Genomic DNA, 22115 nt, shown 5'->3' on the forward strand with positions numbered 1-22115 from the left:
TACACCTAGTGGCATGGACCACATGTGCTCCCGGGTAGGTAGATGGCCCTTTGCACGGATGTATTGTACCTATCAGTGCGTCCATGTGAATTAGGCCTTAAAGTGATACTAAAGTCTAACTTTTTTATTTTTTTGTTAAACATAACAAACATGTTATACTTGCCTGCTCTGTGTAATGGTTTTGCACAGAACAGCCCGGATCCTCTTCTTCTCGGGTCCCTCTTCGGTGCTCCTGTCCCCTCCCTCCTGTTGAGTGCCCCACAGCAAGCAGCTTGCTATGAGGGCACCCGAGCCGAACCCCAGCTTCCTGTGTCCATTCAGATATGGAGCTGGGGCCCTGCCCCTTTTTATCCTCATTGGTTGACTGACTTTGATTCACTGCAGCGGAAGCCAAAGGTACTGTAAAGCCCCGTACACACGATCGGATTTCCATCGGACAAATTCGTAGCATTTTGTGCAAAGGGCGTTGGCCGTGAACTTGGTATGCATACAGATGGCAGAACTTTTTCAGCCAACAAACGCGAAACTACATGTTTTTTCTGCTCTTTAGCGCCACCCTTTGGGCAACTTCTGCTAATGTTGTGCTATGGTTAGCATTAGTTCGGAGCATGCGTGTTTGTATTTTTTTCCCGACAGACTTGTGTACAAACGATCGGATAATCCAACAAGACACATTTGTTGTCGGAAAATTTGAAAGCATGCTATCCCATATTTGTTGTCGGAAATTCCGACAACAATTTTCCGATGGAGCATACACACGGTCGGATTATCCGACAAAACCCTGCCATCGCACATTTGTTGTCGGAAAATTCAGATTGTGTGTATGAGGCTATATGCTGTGTCCGCCAATGAGGAGGGGAGTCCCGGGCAGCCGAGACACTCCTGCAACATCATATCTGGATCTAGATGGGGCTCAGGTAAGTATTAAGGGGGCTGAGTCTAATGGACTGCTGCACACAGTAGGCATTTTATCTTAATGCATAGAATGATTCCTACATTTTTGTAATTCTGAAGAAATCCATGTGTTTTTCTCTGTGCTTCTGTACTGAGTGGGTCTAATGGGAGTGGTTTCATAATTAACTGTCAGCTGTGCAGCTGCAGAGCACTAATGAGGAAAGCTGCTGAGCCTGCATCCCTTTGGGCATTTCCTATTGAAAGTACAAGTAAAACCTTGGTTTGAGAGTAACTTGTAAGAGTGTTTTGCAAGACAAGCAACATTTTTAACCACTTCCTTACTGGGCACTTAAACCCCTTCCTGACCAGAGGACTTTTTGCGATTCGGCACTGCGTCACTTTAACTGACAATTGCGCGGTCGTGCGACGTGGCTCCCAAACCAAATTAACGTCCTTTTTTCCCCACAAATAGAGCTTTCTTTTGGTGGTATTTGATCACCTCTGCGGTTTTTATTTTTTGCGCTATAAACAAAAATAGAGCGACAATTTTGAAAAAAAAAAAAAATTTTTGTTGCTATAATAAATAGCTCAATTTTTTTTTTTACGATTTTTTTTTTTATCCTCAGTCTAGGCCGATACGTATTCTACATATTTTTAGTTTTTTTTTTTTTTTTTTTTTTTTACTAGAAATGGCGGCGATCTGCGATTTTTAATGGGACTGCGACGTTATGGCGGACACATCGGACGCTTTTGACACATTTTTTGCGCCATTCACATTTATACTGCAATCAGTGCTATAAATATGCACTAATTACTGTATAAATGTGACTGGCAGGGAAGGGGTTAACACTAGGGGGTGAGGAAGGGGTTAAATGTGTACCCTAATATTAGTGTTCTAACTGTGGGGGAAGGGGGGTGACTGGGGGGGGTGACCGATCTGTGTCTCTATGTACAAGAGACACAGATCCGTCTCCTCTCTCCCCTGACAGCACCGCTGTCTGCGAGAGCCGGGAATGAGAGATGATCTCATATGTAAACATATGAGATCATCTCTCATTGGCCGCACAGATCGCCTAGGAAACGGCCGCTCCGATTGGCCGTTCACGGCGATCTGTGACTGGCTGTGTCCAAGGGACACGGCCCGCACAGCAGTTCCCCGCTGCGCACTCGGAAGCGCGCGCGGGGAATGTGCAAAGGGGCGGCCGTAAAAAGACGGCCTGTTAGAGATTGGGAGCCGCGCTGCGGCCGTACAAACTCGTACGGCCGTCAGCAAGTGGTTAAATACATTTTGACTTGATATACAAGCAATGTCTTGATATAAGAGTAGTGTCGTATCACAACTGAGTATAAAAGAGAAGAGAGGCGCCTCTAAGGCCCCATGCACACGAGAAGCAATTACAAACACCTCTAAACTCACGTTTTCAAAGGCAAAAAACGGCGTTTAAAACGCCCGTTTTTGCAGCGAACTTTGCATCTTTTTACCGCGTTTGCGGCTGAAAAAAAAAAAAGGTTCTGAACCCAAAATTTTGCATCTGAAAAAACGGACATAAACCCAACTGCTTTAAAACGCCAAAAAACTTGATTGTGTGCATGGATAACATTAAATGTGTTCAGGGGCAGTTGAAAAAAATGCCCAAATGCCTCTGAACTCAAGTTTTGCAGCGTCTCGGTTGCATGGGGCCTAAGTGTAGCAATATTGTTACATTTAATGAAGGTACAACATTTAGCAACTCACTGGTTTATGATTAAAAGAGGCACATCTAAGTATGCAGGGATCCGGGGTAAAGCTTTCCACATCCTCCTCACCACCATTGATGTCGTCCCTTCCACAAGCGGTTCAAGCCACGCTTTCAGATCGCTCTACTGTAGGGTAGACTTCCCGGTCACGATTGCAGACTGATAGCAGTAAGAGCCGGCGGTGAGGAGGGCGCTCTATGGGGACAGCTTTACCCCGGATGCCTGCATACTTAGATGTGCCTCTTTTAATCATCAACCATGTGAGTTGCTAAATGTTGTACCTTCATTAAATGTAACAATATTGCTACACTTAGAGGTGCTTCTCTTCTCTTTTATACTCTGTAGCTCCTGCTGGATTTTGCGTCTAATCCCCTTGTGGAGGCTTCCATTTGTGGATGGACATTTTATGGTTACACAACCTATCACATTGCTATAATTTTTTTATGTGGACTATAAACTGAAGGCCTTATGAATAAATGGTTGTGGAACGAATCAGTTGAGTTTCCATTATTTCTTATGGGAAAATATGCTTTGATATACAAGTGCTTTGGATTACAAGTATGCTTCCGGAACGAATTATGCTCGCAATCCAAAGTTTTACTGTATCTCTCCAAAAATAAAATGTTTGTTGCAGGGGATGCCTGAAATCTGACTTGTATCTTAGGCAGATTTCTGGGAAAATTGGTGAGCCAATCACACAAGCAGGAAATGATGTTTCTGGGGAGTGGTCAGTACACATTCTTAGGTAGATTCACGTAGGGGCGCCTAAAATTAAGGTCGGCGTAGCCTAGCGTGTTTACACTACGCCGCCTTAAGTAAGGGAGGAAAGTACATGATTCAGAAAGCACTTACCTCCTTACTTAGGGCGGCGTAGTGTAAACACGGCGGGCGTAAGGGCACCTAATTCAAATGGGTTGGGGTGGCGTGTTTAATGCCAATGAGGCTTGACCTCACGTTTTTTGAAGTTACTTACAACTGCGCATGCGCCGGGCGCATACATTTCCCAGGACGCATTGCGGCTAGGTACGCCGTACGGGCCTATTGATTTGGACGTAAACTACGTAACTCCCGATTCGCGGACGACTTACGCAAACGACGTAAAAAATTCGAACCTCGCGGCGGGAACGACGGCCGTACTTTAACATTGTTATTCCACCTCATAGGAGGAATAACTTTAGGCCGCCTAAGGCCCTACGCAAACGACGCAATTCGACTGCAGCGGCCTGGCGTACGTTCGGGATCGGCGTAAAAGCTCATTTACATAATCTACGCGGCCGCAATGGAAGCGCCATCTAGCAGACAGCAGAAAAACTGCAAGCTAAGATAGAACGGCGCAAGCCGTCCTATCTTAGCTTTGTTTAAGCGTATATCTGTTTGAGCATACGCTTAAACAAATGCTGGCGTAGATTCTGAGTTAGGTCGACTTATCTACTGATAAGTCGGCCTAACTCTACCTGAATCTACCTATCTGTGTACAGAACAACTCCAGGTAGCCATATTGCATTGCATTCTCCGAAAATTACAGCGGCTGCAGATTGAAAAGGAAAGATCATTTTTATTAACATTCAATTTAAATATGACTTGTGTCGCAATTATATGCGCTATATCATTTTTTCTTTATTTGCTATTTTTCTTTTTCTGTTACCCTTTAAAAAAATATGTTTTTTCTTCTCTTCCTTACTGTATTCGATTTATAATAATTGTCCTAATTTGTAAGGATTCCCATGCTTACTATGGCTCCTGACACTTGTTAAGCTGCAACGGCCAGCACTCTAGAAACAGGGGAAGGATGATCTGACACACTTTATCAGCAGAGAAACACATACCCCTTCACACTATACTGGTGCGTCTGAAGGAAGTTTATTAGTCGGATGTGAATGTGGGCACAATACCAAACACATTTTGACTTTTTTTTTTTTTTAATAGGTAGTCAGTCACGACCTTTCCTAATGTTGCTTTGTGGTGTATTTGGCCATTTATTTTTTATTTTTTTGCTGTGCTAATGACATTCTTAAGACCCCTTTCACACTGAGGCGCTTTTCAGGCGCTATAATGCTAAAAATAGCGCCCTGAAAGGGCCGCTCCTCACACTCCAGTGTGAAAGCCCGAGGGCTTTCACACTGGAGCGGTGCGCTGGCAGAATGCTAAAAAATGTCCTGCTAGCAGCATCTTTGGAGCAGTGTGTATACCGCTCCTCCACCGCTCCTGCCCATTGAAATTAATGGGCACCGCGGCTATACCGCCGACAAAGCGCTGCTGCAGCGGCGCTTTGCGTGTGGTTTTAACCCTTTCTCGGTCGCTATCTGGGAGTAAAAGCGGCCGTATAGCGCCACAAAATTGACGGTAAAGCGCCGCTAAAAATAGCGGCGCTTTACCGCCGACGCACCCACCGCCCCAGTGTGAAAGGGGCCTTATTAATTACTATTTATATTTATTTTATTTATTTATTGAAAATGTTTAACTATTAGCTCAGTCTGTCATTTTTACAAGTGAATGTTCCATTGTATGTGGTCAATGTTTTTCTTTTTTTTTTCTTTTTTTCACAATTGCTTATTGTAATGACAACCTCATAACATCATATCTCCCCATCTCCTTTTATCTTAGGTTTCAGATAAGAGAGTGTCAAGAAATCATGCTGTACTAGAGGTGGTAGATGACAAGCTCCGCATTAAACCGGTAATTACTGATGCAATCGATTTAGTATGGGGGATATATTTATTTATTTCAGGTACTTATATAGCACCGTCAATTTTACACAGCGCTTTACATATATATTGTACATTCACATCAGTCCCTGCCCTCAGGGAGCTTACAGTCTAAGGCCCTTAACTCACATACATACAGATACTAGGGATATTTTTTTAGACAGGATCCAATTAACCCAGGGGTTGACAAATTTGCTTGGAATCTAGGAGCCAGGTAAAAAAGTTAGGAGCCAGATAACGCACCCCGTCCCGACGAGCTTGCGCGCAGAAGCGAACACATACGTGAGCAGCCCCCGCATATGTAAACGGTGTTCAAACCACACATGTGAGGTATTGCCGTGATTGGAGGAGCGAGAGCAATAATTCTAGCCCTAGACCTCCTCTGTAACTCAAAACATGCAACCTGTAGATTTTTTTTAAACGTCGCCTATGGAGATTTTAAAGGGCAAAAGTTTGTCGGCATTCCACGAGCGGACGCAATTTTGAAGCGTGACATGTTGGGTATGAATTTACTCGGCGTAACATTATCTTTCATAATATTAAAAACAATGGGGATAACTTTACTGTTGTCTTATTTTTTTATTAAAAAAAGTGTAATTTTTTCCCAAAAAAGTGCGCTTGTAAAACCGCTGCGCAAATACGGCGTGACAGAAAGTATTGCAACGATCGCCATTTTATTCTCTAGGGTGTTAGGATAAAAAATATATATAATGTTTGGGGGTTCTAATTAGAGGGAAGAAGATGGCAGTGAAAATGGTGAAAAATTACATTAGAATTGCTGTTTAACTTGTAATGCTTAACTAGTAATACCAACGGCCACCACCAAATGGCGCCAGCTCACATCTGGTGGTAATAACTTGTAATACCAACGGCTCACCACCAGATGGCGCCAGCTCCCTTCAAAGCCACGTCGCCAGGACACCATTTTTTAGTCGCCATGGCGACCTGGCGCCCGGGATTTGTTGATCCCTGAATTAACCTACCAGCATGTCTTTGGATTGTGGGTGGAAACCAGAGTAACAGGAGGAAACCCACGCAGGCACAGGGAGAACATGCAAACTCCAGGCAGGTAGTATCGTGGTTGGGATATGAACCAACAGCCCTTTTTACTGCTAGGCAAAAGTTCTACCCACTACACTACTGTGCCGCCTACAGTGGTGCAGTGGGTACAAAACTATGCTGATTCACATTTTGTTATAGAATTTCTGTTGTGCTGGTGGAACACAACTCTGTGTATTAGCAGATTTATATTACACTTTACTTGTTTGTGAGTAGATGGTTTATCTTTGCAATGGATTGTTCTTGGTATGTGTCTGCTCTAGTAGTACAGAAAGGTAGTGGGAGTATATTGGGAGGGCTATTAGAACCCGGGTGAATTTCATTTAAATCAAGTCGATTTAAATCACTAGTAAAAAGGCTTGATTTAAATCATCATTTTTAAAAAGTAACTGTCATCTCTGACCTGCTTTTAACTACTGACAGTCTTTTTACTCCAAAAGCATTTTATTAAAATAAATTTGATCTAAATAAAAAAAAATCTTTTTTTTTTTTAAATCATTGATTTTTATCCACCCTGATTAGAACTAAGCTGTGTGGCTAGGTAAAACTTATGCCGCATACACACCATCACTTTATGTGATGAAAAAAAATGACGTTTTTAAAAACGTCACTTTAAATGACCGTGTGTGGGGGAAAACGTCGTTTTATGTCTTGTGAAAAACGACCCAAAAAAATTGAAGCATGCTCCAATTTTATGTGTCGTTTTTCCAAACGTAATTTTTTACTTCACAGAAATTGACCGTGTTTAGCAAAAAACGTCGTTTAAAACAACGTTTTTTCACCCGCGCATGCCCAGAAGCTACTTATGAAGTGAGCTTCAATGGAAAAAGTGGTGAGAACGTAACCTCACTTTGCTAGAGCATTGTGAGAAAAACGATGGTGTGTAGGCAACTTCGTCTTTGAAAATTGAAGTTTCAAAAACGTCATTTTTTACTTCACAGAAAATGTCGTTTTTTTGTTCATCACATAAAGTGATGGTGTGTATGCGGCATTACAGTTAAGCAGTACACACAGTAAGAATATCAAACAGACGAATGAACGTCTGTTTTTTTTTTGCATGCTAATCTCATATTGAATACCAAAGTTACAAAAATTCTCGTATGACAAAACACAACTTCAGAAGTGATATAATGATTTGTATTGTATTGTAATGTATTCTTTCGTTTACGAGCATGCTTAGTCTTGGTTACACTTTTTTTTTTTTGTACAAATACTACTAATTACACAAAAATCCTTTGTTCTGTTATCATACAAGAAAAATGTTTGTGTTTGTCCCTTCAAATAATTTTGCATGAACTGTCATGATTGGCTCTTGAAAGCTGTTTACTAACGATCAGATTATCGGACGATTGCTTCGAAAGTGGTGTTTTTCGTCAGATTTTTTGTGTGTACTATGCGTTTTGTAACCTTTGCACTAATTAAAGTAGAATAAGGCTGCTTTCACACTGAGGCGCTTTGCAGGCGCTATTGCGCTAAAAATAGTGCCTACAAAGCGCCCTGAAAGCCGCTCCTTTTATATCCAGTGTGAAAGCCTGAGGGCTTTCACACTGGAGCGTTGCGCTGGCAGGACGCTAAAAAAAGTCCTGCCAGCTCCATCTTTGAGGCGCTGTAGGAGCAGTGAATATACCGCTCCTACAGCGCCCCTGCCCATTGAAATAAGTGGGGCAGCGCCTCCAAAACGCCTCAAAGCAGCATTTTTGCGGGCGGGCTTAACCCTTTTTCGGCTGCTAGCAGGGGTTAAAACCGCAACGCTAGCGGCCGAAAATCGCAGCAAAAACTACCGTAAAGCACTGCTAAAAATAGCGGCACATAGCCGACGCACCCATCGCTTCAATGTGAAAGTAGCCTAATAGGTTACCAAATAACCCACCTATCTAATGATGCAACAACTCGACTATGCTGGGAGAAATGGATGGCAGGGGGATAATGTCATGGCTACAGGAGATTCAGCACCGTCATTGGCCCCTCCACAGCACAGAGATAAGCTGGAACAGTCATGTGACCACATAGAAAATCTTAAAAAAACAGTATTCAGAAAATTACTTTTCCCCCTGCTGTAGCAAACTGGATCATACTTTGCTGGGTTTTTCGACTTCCTCTGGATCAACTGTGTGTATAGGATTGTGTATATGGGTTTTTATAATATTTTTTTTTTATTGGTTGAACTAGATGGACTTGTTTTTTTTTTAACCTGACTAAACTATGTAGCTCAGTGACACTGAACCTGTTAAATGCTCAGCGTCGCCACGTAGGTTTCCTGCTCGGCCACTGACATGTAGTGACCAGCAGCACTGTGCTCAGTGAAACTGAACCTAAAATTTTAACAGGCTCTGCGTCACTAAAGAGGCTTGGTTGCTGTGCCTGCCTGTTTGACAGGCGCAGCGGTTGGGTAGGGAACTCAGTAATGCTGAGTCTACTGAGGACGGAGTGTCCGTTATGGACAGTCTATCCACTTTAAGACCAGGCCTCTTCTTCTGACACTTGTTTTTTACAAGTTGAAATTAGTATTTTTTGCTCGAAAATTACGTAGAACCCTCAAACATTTTATATATATAGTGTGTGTGTGTGTGTGTGTGTGTGTGTGTGTATATATATATATAGTTTTTTTTTTTTTTTTTTTGCAGAGACCCTAGAAAAATAAACTGGCGGTCGTTGCAATATTTTATGGTATTTGGGTAGCGGTTTTGAAAAAAAATTTGGGGGAGAAAATACACTTTGATTAATTTCAATGCAAAACACAACATATAACCCCATTTTTGGTCAGATATAAAAGATGATGTCATGCCAAGTAAATAGATACCTAACATGTCACACTTTAAAATTGTGCGCCCTCATGGAATGGCGACAAACTATATTACTTTAAAATCTCCTTAGGTAACACCTGTGTGGTGTGGACACTGTTTACATATGCGTGTGCAATCAACATATGTGTTTACTTCCTGCCTGTGAGCACGGCGGGATGGAGGCCCTTAAAAAAAAATATATATTATTATTATAATTAGTTTTTGATTATTTTATATAAAATCTAAATGTAAACATCATTTGTGATAGATATAAGGGACGGCAGGTCCTCTTTATTGACCCTAAATCTCTCCTCAATCCTTTAAAGCAGGGGTCTCAAACTCAAATTACCTGAGGGCCACAAGACAAGTTTCCATATGCCATGGGGGGCCGCATGCAAACTTTCAAACTTCAAAAACAACAGTACTGGTGTCAGCGAACACATTATTAACCCCCAGCACTGGTGTCAGCGAGCGCATTATTACCACCAGCACTGGTGTCAGCGAGCGCATTATTACCACCAGCACTGGTGTAAGTCAGGGTTTGACAAATTTGCTTGGAATCTAGGAGCCAGCTAAAAAAGTTAGGAGCCAGAAAAATCGCCCCGTCCCGACGAGCTTGCGCGCAGAAGCGAACACATACGCGAGCAGCGCCCGCATATGTAAACGTGTTCAAGCCACACATGTGAGGTATCGCCGCGATTGGTAGAGCGAGAGCAATAATTCTAGCACTAGACCTCCTCTGTAACTTAAAACATGCAACCTGTAGATTCTTTTAAACGTCGCCTATGAAGATTTTAAAGGGTAAAAAAGTTTGTCGGCATTCCACGAGCGGACGCAATTTTGAAGAGTGACATGTTGGGTATGAATTTACTCGGCGTAACATTATCTTTCATAATATAAAAAAAAATGGGGATAACTTTACTTTTGTCTTATTTTTTAATTAAAAAAAGTGTAATTTTTTCCCAAAAAAGTGCGCTTGTAAGACCGCTGCGCAAATACGGCGTAACAGAAAGTATTGCAACGATCGCCATTTTATTCTCTAGGGTGTTTGGATAAAAAATATATATAATGTTTGGGGGTTCTAATTAGAGGGAAGAAGATGGCAGTGAAAATAGTGTAAAATGACATTAGAATTGCTGTTTAACTTGTAATGCTTAACTTGTAATACCACTGCTCACCACCAGATGGCGCCAGCTCACAAAAAATAAAATAAAAATGTTTTTCCTCTTTGCTCCCCCCACTTCCGCCCTGCCTGCGGGCCATTTATAACTGGTCCGCGGGCCGCAAATGGCCCGCGGGCCGGTACTTTGAGACCACTGCTTTAAAGCATCAAATAGAAAACCATGTCTATTAAAGTGGCTATTCTCATTGTGGCCCTTCCGCCCTTCCGCCCTTCACCTTGCCTCCTTGAGTGCTGCCTGTGGCAGCTGCCTCATTTGGCCTCATGGATGAATTCCCATTCGTTTTGCACATGAACACAGAGAAACAAACAGCTATCTCTTCAGAATAACAAAAAGGTGGGAATTTACAATAAGGCTGCTTTCACATTGGGCAGCAGAGGTGCGGTGACGTGCTATTTTTAGCGCCGCCATACCGTCGTATTTACCGCGATATTCGGGCGCTAGCGGTGAGGTTTTAACCCCCGCTAGCGGCCAAAAAAGGGTTAATACCGCCCGCATTGCGGGCGGTATTACCGCGGTTTCCCATTGATTTCAATGGGAAGGCGCGGTATAGGAGCGGTAAACACCCCGCTCCTATACCGCTCCAAAGATGCGGCTAGCAGGACTTTTGGAGCGGTCCTGCTACCGCACCGCTTCAGTGTGAAAGCCTTCCGGCTTTCACATTGAAGCCTGCAGGGAATGATTTTTTCATGCGGTATAGCAGCGCTATTTTTAGCGCTGTACCGCATGAAAAATGCCTCAATGTTAAAGGGGCCTTAAAGTTTGTTAAAATCCTTGTTTTATACATAGATCACCAGATATACATAGATGTCTTTTTCTCAAAAACGGTGGAGTTATTCTTTAAGTACGTAATCTTTTAAAATATTCCTGTTGCCTAACCAATGGCTTAAAGGAGAACTAAAGGCAATATATTGAATAGCGCAAGGAAGGGTTATAACCCCTGGCCGATTTTTTTTTTTTTTACATCTACGTCCCATTGTGGTGATTTCCCTACACTGCCTGTCCCATAGCGAAACAGGAAGTGAGAGGAAATCCCTGCAAATTAAGGAAATTCCTTGGGGACCCCCCAGGTCCCCATTGGATGTTTGCCTTTCTATTCCTTTTCAGGGGGCAAAAACCCCAAATTTGGGATTTTCTTTCACTTTCAATGATAATGGTAAACAAGACAAATAGGGAGGCTGACACTACACACAGACACTAATAAAAAATACTCTTATGCCTCTCAACTTTTGTTATACTTTAATTTCCTAACTATTCTGAAACCATGCCATGAAAATCATTGTTGTTTCTTTTTCTTGTTGGCCCCATTGCTGGCAGATAATGATCATTAAACCATAGTAAATAAATGGAGATGATTGACACTTCCTGCTTGAGGCAGTTTTTCTCATCGTCCTGTAAAGCTTTTTTTTTTTTTAACAGCCAGTGATGCTGCGTACACACGATCATTTTTCGGGTTGTAAAAAACGACGTTTTTCAGGCTCTAGAAAAAACTTTTTTTCAACCTGATCATTGAAACGGCCTTGCCTACACTCTATTGTGAAAAAAAAATGCTCTAGCAAAGCGCGGTGACGTACAACACGTACGACGGCACTATAAAGGGGAAGTTCCATTCGGATGACGCCACCCTTGGGCTGCTTTATCTGATTTTGTGTTGGTAAAAGACGATTCGCGCTTTTCTGTCTGTTACAGCGTGATGAATGTGCTTACTCCATTACGAACGGTCGTTTTACCAGTCTCATAACTTTCTTCTGAGCATGCACGGGTTTTTCACGTCGTTAAATCCCACACACGATCATTTTTTACAACCCGAAAAACGACAACGTTTAAAACGTCGTGAAAAAATAGAGCATGTTGGAAAATATTTTTGCCCGTATTTCAGAACCCCAAAAATGCTCTGAAGCCCACACACGATCGTTTTAAATGACATTTTAAAAAAAAACTTTGTTTTTTACAACCCGAAAAATGATCGTGTGTACGCGGCATGAGAGTTCCCGTATTTTAGACCTGTACTGCAAAAGCTTAGCAGGACTCCAGTGGTTTCTGAAAGCTGACATTAGATATCTTTGTAGCTGACATCTTTGGCTGTAGTAAAAAAACTATGGGTTACTGGTAAAACTTTAGACCCATGTGGTATTGCATGCCATTGAAGTCAATGCGGAACAAATTATTTTAGTTTCCATTGACTTCTATGGGGAAACTCGCTTTGATATGCGAGTGCTTTGGATTATGAGAATTCTCCTGGAACGGATTATGCTCGTAATCCGAGGTTCCACTGTATTGGATGTAGGTGTATCATTACTTTACAAGTACAGGCAGTCCCCGGGTTACAAACACGATAGGGTCTGTAGGTTTGTTCTTAAGTTGAATTTGTAAATTGTAACAGATAATTTAAGTGTAGCTCCAGCCCAAAAAATATATTTTTATGTTTTTTTTGGATAGCATAGGGAAGGGTTAACACCCCTGTAATGTTTCTTTTGCTGTTTGTGCCCCTGTTCAGAAAGTTCCTCCTTTCTGTCCCTGTGACTACTGGGATTTGAAAATGTTGGGTTGTTGTGGAAACAAGGATTGGTGATAAAGCATCAGTGAAGACACCTTTTTCCAATGATCACTCTAATGCCGCGTACACACGATCATTTTTCGGCATGAAAAAAAATTTGTTTTAAAAATTTTTTATTTAAAATGATGGTGTGTGGGCTTCACATCATTTTTCGGGTTCTGAAAAACGAAAAAATAAAACATTTTTCGAACATGCTGCATTTTTTAACGACGTTTTAAACAATGTTGTATGTTGTTTTTCGGGTTGTAAAAAATGATCGTGTGTGGGCTAAAACGACGTTAAAAACCAGCGCATGCTCAGAAGCAAGTTATGAGATGGGAGCGCTCGTTCTGGTAAAACTACCGTTCGTAATGGAGTAAGCACATTCATCACGCTGTAACAGACAGAAAAGCGCAAATCGTCTTTTACTAACACGGAATCAGCTAAAAGCAGCCTCAAGGGTGGCGCCATCCGAATGGAACTTTCCCTTTATAGTGCCGTCGTACGTGTTGTACGTCACTGCGCTTTTTAAAACGATGGTGTGTGGGCAACGTAATTTTAATGATGAAGTTGGAAAAACTTTGTTTGTTTTTTCATGCCGAAAAATTATCGTGTGTACAGGAGTGAATTTCCCTTCCTAGGGGTAGATTTCCTCTCACTTCCTGTTTCTCCCTCCGTTTGTAAGTAGGAGTCGTTTGTAAGTCAGATGTTTGTAACCCGGGGACCGATTGTAATGGGATTTAAAACATTTTTTACATTTCGATAAAGCTTGGTCCATCTTTTTCAAGACCAAGAGAAAGATGAACTGAGCTTCATCGAAATGTTGGCAATGTAATATTTTTCATCTTCCTCCTCTGGAAGACTCGTGTGTGCCTCTAAACAACACATACACACTGATCAGCCAAAACTATATGACCAACTGTGTATGACCAAGAGAATAACGGCTCTCGTTACAATGGCATCTGAAAGTCGGTGGGATAAATAAGGCAGCAAGTAAGCATGTTATCCCTGAAGTTGATGGCCCGGATTCAGATACCAGTTACGACAGCGTTTCTCCGGATACGCCGTCTTAACTCAGAGTTGCGGGGTCGTATCTATGCGACTGATTCATAGAATCAGCATAGATTTCCCAAAGATCCGACCGGCGTAAGTGTCTTACACCGTCGTATCTTAGGCTGCATATTTACGCTGGCCGCTAGGTGGCGCTTCGGTAGATTTACGCAAGGAATATGCTAATTAGGTAGATACGCCAATTCAGAAACGTACGTCCGCCCGGCGCATTTTTTTTTACGTTGTTTTCGTTCGGCTTTTTCCGGCGTAAAGTTACCCCTGCTATATGAGGGGTATCCTATGTTAAGTATGGACGTCGTTCCCGCGTCGAATTTTGAAAATTTTACGTTGTTTGCTTACGTCGTTCGCGAATAGGGCTGTACGTAAGTTACGTTCACGTCTAAAGCAATGACGATTTGCGGTGTAATTTCGAGCATGCGCACTGGGATTCTTTCACGAACGGCGCATGGGCGCGGGTCACATGTAATTTAAATAAAACACGCCCACATCATCCACATTTGAATTAGGCAGGCTTACGCTGGACCACATACGTTACGCCGCCGTAACTTAGGGCGCAAGTTCTTTCTGAATACGGAACTTGCGCCCTAATTTACGGCGGCGTAACGTATCTGAGATACGTTACGCCCGCCGAGAGATAGGCAGATCTCTCTGAATCCGGGCCGATGTGTTGAAAGCAAAGAAAAAATGGGCATTGTACTTTGTTGTGTATGGGGCTTTACAACTGCAGACCGGTCAGGGTGCCAATGCTGACCCACGTCCATAACCAAAAGCACCTACACTGGGCGTGTGGGCATCATAACTGGACTACTTGCTATGGAGGCACCTGATCCGCAGCTCCATGGGTCTATTCAGACACGGAGTAGTGGCCCGGCCCCTCTCCCTTTCTCTGCTCATTGGCTCACTGACTTTGAGTGACAGGAGCGGGAGCCAGTGGCGCCACACTGCTGTCTTAGCCAATAAGGAGGGAGAGCTGGACAGCTAAGTCTTCCGTGCAACATTGCTGGATTGAGATGGGGCTCAGGTAAGTGTTAGAGGGACTGAGGGGGGGCTGCTGCACACAGAAAGCTTTTTATCTTAATGCATAGAATACATTAATATGAAAAAAAAACTTCTGCCTTTACAACCACTTTAATATTTATATTTGCTGAATGTGCTTTGTAAAAGGCAATGTGAAGTACTGTGTATGTGGAGAGATAAAAGCTGCCCTAATGTATTCCCATGACTTAACAATGATGGCGACAGACAGCCCAGAGATCTGTAAAGAGATGAGAGCTATTCTAGACACGTAAATACAAAGTGGTGATCTGTAATGTATGGCCGGTGTGCTTCACATTCATATTCGTGTCATAATGGTTTTCGGACACAATAATTGTAATTTTTCATTTTCTTTAAGCCCAACAGGAAATCTCGTTCTCAGACTGGTGATTTTTCTAAATGGTTCCTGTCTGTCAAGTTCTCTAAGTAAGCACGTTCAGGGAGACATTATTATTAAAGCATCCTTGACCACTTCCGTCCCGGAGGATTTGGCTGCCCAATGACCGGTCCATTTTTTCGATTCGACACTGCGTCGCCTTAACTGACAATTGCAAATTGACGTCCTTTTTTTCCCACAAATAGAGCTTTCTTTTGGTGGTAATTGATTACCTCTGCGATTTTTATTTTTTGCGCTATGAAAAAAAAGCAATATTTTTTACTTTTTGCTATAATAAATATCTGCAAAAAATAGATAAAAAATATATTTTTTTCCTCAGTTTAGGCCGATATGTATTCCTCTACATATTCTTGGTAAAAAAAAAAAGCGCAATAAGCGTATATTGATTGGTTTGCACAAAAGTTATAGGCCCATATTCACAAAGCACTTACGCCGACGTATAACAAGTTACACCGACGTAAGTGCAAATGTGCGCCGTCGTGTCTGTGCGCCAGACCCACAAAAAGACATGCGCCTAAAACCAGGCTACACCCCGCCGACGTAGCTTGCTCACGCCGGCGTAGGGTGGGCGCACATTAAGGGTGGGTGCATGGTGCCGTTCCCATTGTTTAGCCATTCAAATATGCAAATGAGGGAAATACGGCGATTCACGAACGTGCGTGTGCCCGGCGCATGCTACGCGAGATGCGCGTAAGTTTTACGTCTGGCGTAAAGTTATTCCCCATAAAGGAGGTGCAACCCGGCAACAGACATGCACAGGTCTGCACCAGGGAACACAAGCCAGCGTATTGTGCATTGGACGTGTGTCTGGCTGGGCGTACGTTATGTTCACGGCGTACGCAGTGATCCGGCGTAGCTTAGGCAGTTTTGCCGGCGTGGCTGTGAGCAGGCGCATGGGGGTGCATCCACGTCATTGCGCATGCGCAGTTCGTGATACGTACCTGTCTGGCGCTCGGCCCATCATTTGCATGGGGTCACGCCTCATTTGCATTGGTTCACGCCCACTTCCACCTACGCCAACGTGCGCCTTCGAAACCCACGCCACACTGGTGCAGTGTTGGGAGCACTGGCTTGCTGAATGCAGTGCTTGCCTCTCTGCGCTGCGTTGGCTTAGCGTACAGTGTCTGCTCTACGGCGGCGTAATGTGCGCCCTGATCTCTGTGAATCTGGGCCATAGCGTCTACAAAATAGGGCATCATTTTATGGCATTTTTATTAATATTTTTTTTACTAGTAATGGCGGCGATCTGCGATTTTTTTATCATGACTGCGACATTATGGTGGACACATCGGACACTTTTGACACTATTTTGGGACCATTGTCATTTATACAGCGATCAGTGCTATAAAAATACACTGAGTACTGTATAAATGACACTGGTAGGGAAGGGGGTTAACCAATAGGGGCGAGGAAGGGGTTAAGTGTGTCCCAAGAAGCGATTCTAACTGTGTGGGGCTGGCTACAAGTGACACGACAGTGATCACTGCTCCCGATGACAGGGAGCAGTAGATCAGTGAGTGTCCTGTCACTAGGCAGAACAAGGGAAATGCCTTGTTCACATAGTCATCTCCCCGTTCTGCCGCTCCGTAACACGATCGCAGGTCCCCGGCGGACATCGAGTCCACGGGTCCCGCGGGCACGGTCACGGAGCACACGGCAGGAGCGCCCGCACGGCGGCAAATTCAAAGCAGCATACAGATACGTTGCTTTGCGCAGCTGTGCCATTTTGCCCATGTGTATGTGCAGGAGGTTAAAGCATCATATGTGTCTTTATCCACAGTATATGCTGATTAATTCTTTGTTTTATATTTCACAGCCTTGGCAAAGATGTCAGAAAGGAAAGATACAGAAAGTGCTGCATGAGCATTAAAGTGTTACTAAACCCAGGACCCTGCATTCACTATATCTGGCCTCCCACAGCACACAAAACATTGAAATGCAATAACTTTAACCACTAGCTGATGGCCGTACGAGTTTGTACGGCCTCAGCGCGGCTCCCAAACTCTAACAGGCCGTCTTTTTACGGCCGCCCCTTTGCACGTTCCCCGCGCGCGCTCCCGAGCCCGCAGCGGGGAACTGCTGTGCTGGCCGTGTCCCTTGGACACAGCCAGTCACAGATCGCCGTGAACGGCCAATCGGAGCGGCCGTTTCCTAGGCGATCTGTGCGGCCAATGAGAGATGATCTCATATGTTTACATATGAGATCATCTCTCATTCCCGGCTCTCGCAGACAGCGGTGCTGTCAGGGGAGAGAGGAGACGGATCTGTGTCTCTTGTACATAGAGACACAGATCCGTCACCCCCCCCAGTCACCCCCCCTCCCCCACAGTTAGAACACTAATTAGGGTACACATTTAACCCCTTCCTCACCCCCTAGTGTTAACCCCTTCCCTGCCAGTCACATTTATACAGTAATTAGTGCATATTTATAGCACTGATTGCAGTATAAATGTGAATGGCGCAAAAATGTGTCAAAAGTGTCCGCCATAACGTCGCAGTCCCAATAAAAATCGCAGATCGCCGCCATTACTAGTAAAAAAAAAAAATAATAATAATAATTCTGTCCCTTATTTTGTAGGCGCTATAACTTTTGCGCAAACCAGTCGCTTATTGCGATTTTTTTTTTTTTACTAAAAATATGTAGAATACGTATCGGCCTAGACTGAGGATAAAAAAAAAACGTAAAAAAAAAATTGAGCTATTTATTATAGCAATAAGTAAAAAAATGTTTTTTTTTTCAAAATTGTCGCTCTATTTTTGTTTATAGCGCAAAAAATAAAAACCGCAGAGGTGATCAAATACCACCAAAAGAAAGCTCTATTTGTGGGGAAAAAAGGACGTTAATTTTGTTTGGGAGCCACGTCGCACGACCGCGCAATTGTCAGTTAAAGCGACGCAGTGCCGAATCGCAAAAAGTCCTCTGGTCAGGAAGGGGTTTAAGTGCCCAGTAAGGAAGTGGTTAATAAATATAAACTGCTAAATATATTATCATCAGCAGTTAGTCTGGACAGTGCTGATTGGCCCTGTGCAGATCACATGCACTCTCCCAAGAAAAGAAAAAAAAAAAAAACCCTTAAACTGAGAATGTGCAATGACTCCAAAGGCTGTGTTCTATCAGGAGATGGATTGGGGGTGGAAGAAGGGGAGGGTCCGAGAGGACAGATTTAAACAGACTTTTTGCACAATGCAGAGGATTCCACAGTATAACAAGCATGCTTTACAGCATATACAGACTGATTTTACTATTGTGGGTTTAGTAACACTTTAACCCCTTGCCGACCGCCCACCGTAGTTTTACTGCGGCAGGTTGGCTCGGCTGCGCAAAATCAGGTAATATAACGTGATGTCGCTCTGTAGCCACTAAAGGCGCACACCCCCTGCTCGCCCCCCGTTGCCGATGCGAATGTCCGACGGGCGCGATCACCGCCAAGCACCTGCTTTCGCTCGTGACAGAGCGAGAACCCGGGAGCTGTGTATGTAAACACACAGTTCCCGATCTTTCAGGGGGAGAAATGACTGATCGTATGTTCATACAAAGTATGAACAGCGATCTGTCAGTTCCCCTAGTCAGTACCATCCCCCCTTCAGTTAGAACACACTTTAGGGAACATAATTAACCCCTTGATCGCCACCTAGTGTTAACCCCTTCTCTGCCAGTGACATTTTTACAGTAATCGATGCATTTTTATAGCACTGATCCCTGTAAAAATGCCAATGGTCCCAAAAATTTGTCTTTGTACTCATCACCTGCTTGACACCATCTGAACCATATAAGTTTATCTTGGTCTCATCAGACCACAAGACATGGTTCTAGTAATCCACGTTCTTCGTCTGCTTGTCTTCAGCAAAGTTTTGAAGACCTTCTTGTGCATCATCTTTAGAAGAGGCTTCCATACAGACCAATTTGATGCAGAGTGTGGCGTATGGTCTGAGCACTGACTCGTATGTGTATTTCCCGAAGACAAACTCTGGATATGATGCTGAGCACGGGCACTCAACTTCTTTAGTCGACCATGGCTAAACCTGTTCTGAGTGGAACCTGTCCTGTTAAACCTCTGTATGGTCTTGGCGACCATGCTGCAACTGAGTTTTAGGCTCTTGTCAATCTTCTTATAGCCTAGGCCATCTTCATATAGAGCAACAATTCAGAGAGTACTTTGCCATGAGGTGCCATGTTGAACTTCCAGTGATCAGTATGAGAGAGTGAGAGCGATAACACCAAATTTAACACACCTGCTCCCCAACACTAACGAGTCACATGACACCAAGGAGGGAAAATGGCTTATTGGGCCCAATTTGGAAATTTTCACTTAGGGGTGTACTCACTTTTGTTGGCAGCGGTTTAGACATTAATGGCTGGCTGTGTGTTGAGTTATTTTGAGGGGACAGCAAATTTACACTGTTATACAAGCTGTACACTCACTACTTTACATTGTAGCAAAGTGTCATTTCTTCAGTGTTGTCACATGAAAAGATATAATACTATATTTACAAAAATGTGAGGGGAACCCAGAGGCCTAGGAGTGAGGTCTGAAGCAGCGGTGCTGCAAGAGAGTAAGCCAGGAGGCTAAGGCCCCTTTCACACTAGGCAGACTCCATCTCGGCAGATCCCGCCAGCTCAGCGGGAGATCTCTCCGCAGATCTCCGCTGAGCCGGCGGATGACAAGTCCCTCTCTGCTCACTGATCAGGGAGGGGCTTGTGCAGCACCGCTGTCTCCTATGGAGAGATCTGTTGAAAACGGACAGCATGTCCGTTTTCATCAGATCTTACCCGATCCGATCCGCCATGGACGGATGGCGACGTATCGCCATCCGTCTAATTTTATGGGATCGGGTCGGATGTCAGCGGACATGTCTCCGCTGACAGCTGACGCTCCATAGAGATGTATGGAGCGGCCGTTCAGATCCGCCGACAAATATGACAGGTGGACCTGAACGGTCCGACTCTGTGAAAGGGGCCTTAAGGTTTGAACTATACAGTAATGGTGGAACCCCCATGCGAGGGAAATTGCTGTTATTTTCTTATTTTCCACAGTATGGCACGTACAGGCACATGGGCGTTCATGTTCGTCCTTGCCTTCTAGCGGGTGGGGGGTCAGATCGGGACCCCCCCGCTACATGCGGCGGTCGGGTTCGCTCGGGGAGCGATCCGGGACGACGGCGCGGCTATTTGTTTATAGCCGCTCCGTCGCGATCGCTCCCCGGAGCTGAAGAACGGGGAGATCCGTATGTAAACACGGCTTCCCCGTGCTTCACTGTGGCGGCACATCGATTCGAGTGATCCTTTTTATGAGGGAGACTCGATCGATAACGTCAGTCCTACAGCCACACCCCCCTACAGTTGTAAACACACATTAGGTGCACCCTAACTCCTACAGCGCCCCCTGTGGTTAACTCCCAAACTGCAACTGTCATTTTTACAATAAAGAATGCAATTTAAATGCATTTTTTGCTGTGAAAATGACAATGGTCCCAAAAATGTGTCAAAATTGTCCGAAGTGTCCGCCATAATGTCGCAGTCACGAAAAAAATCGCTGATCGCCGCCATTAGTAGTAAAAAAAAAAGAATTAATAAAAATGCAATAAAACTATCCCCTATTTTGTAAACGCTATAAATTTTGCGCAAACCAATCGATAAACGCTTATTGCGATTTTTTTTACTAAAAATAGGTCGAAGAATACGTATCGGCCTAAACTGAGGGAAAAAAATGTTTTTATATATGTTTTTGGGGGATATTTATTATAACAAAAAGTAAAAAATATAGAATTTTTTTCAAAATTGTCGCTTTATTTTTGTTTATAGCGCAAAAAATAAAAACCGCAGAGGTGATCAAATACCACTAATAGAAAGCTCTATTTGTGGGGAAAAAAAGGACGCCAATTTTGTTTGGGGGCCACGTCGCATGACCGCGCAATTGTCTGTTAAAGCGACGCAGTCCCGAACTGTAAAAACACCTTGGGTCTTTAGGCAGCATTTTGGTCCGGGGCTTAAGTGGTTAAAATACAGTCTGGACTGACCTGTGTTCCTGAAATCGCATGCACCACTTGAGTATAACCCCCCCCCCCCAGAATCTTACAATATATATAGATCAGACCAAAATGAGGGACGAATGAGCAGGACAGAGGGACTTTATTCCAAATTAGGGACAGTCCCTCAAAATCAGGGACAGTTGGGAGCTATGATCTCATCCCACTGTAGTGCATGCAGGCACAGCCTATATGACGGTGCAACTCCATTGTGTATTTAGGAGCAGTGCAGCATCATTGCCATAACACAGGAAGCTGCATGAGGTGGACTAACAGGTATTTGTGGGACTCTACACGGGACTAGGAGAAAACTAAAGGCAGAGGCACGTATAACAAAGTGCTGCAGCACATACTGCTTTTGTAATAGGAGAATATAGTTCTACTTTAGTTTGCTTGAATATGTTGAAAGTGATGAAATACACTTATTAAAGCAAACATTTATTATATTGCAGCTTACCAATTCTTAGATGTGGCTGCATTTGTTTTCTTTTTTAGGCTTTCTTCTTTTTTCATTTGGCGATCCAGCCAGTAAGTCGGTTGTTTTTCAAAAGAACAAACTCTCTTCCAGATGTATCAGTTTATAGGGATGGGATTAATCATTTAAAGTGGACGTTTTTTTTTTGCTGGCACAATTTAGAGTATAAGATTTCCTATCATCTGGACCCAGACTATGGAACGCTCTACCAACTA

At 43.5% G+C, this 22115-nt stretch overlaps 1 protein-coding gene across 1 annotated transcript in view; it reads left to right on the plus strand.

Annotated features, from left to right (window-relative positions):
* The window catches only part of APLF (aprataxin and PNKP like factor), a gene marked incomplete at its 3' end in the record, with an annotated part of 257052 nt that overhangs the window by 19813 nt on the left and 215124 nt on the right, over positions 1-22115 (plus strand). Inside the window, 1 exon segment of the mRNA XM_040351267.1 lies at positions 5236-5307. Coding sequence (XP_040207201.1) covers positions 5236-5307 — 72 coding nt within the window.

The sequence above is a fragment of the Rana temporaria genome, chromosome 4 (assembly GCF_905171775.1).
Source record: "Rana temporaria chromosome 4, aRanTem1.1, whole genome shotgun sequence".
In the NCBI taxonomy this organism is placed as follows: domain Eukaryota; kingdom Metazoa; phylum Chordata; class Amphibia; order Anura; family Ranidae; genus Rana; species Rana temporaria.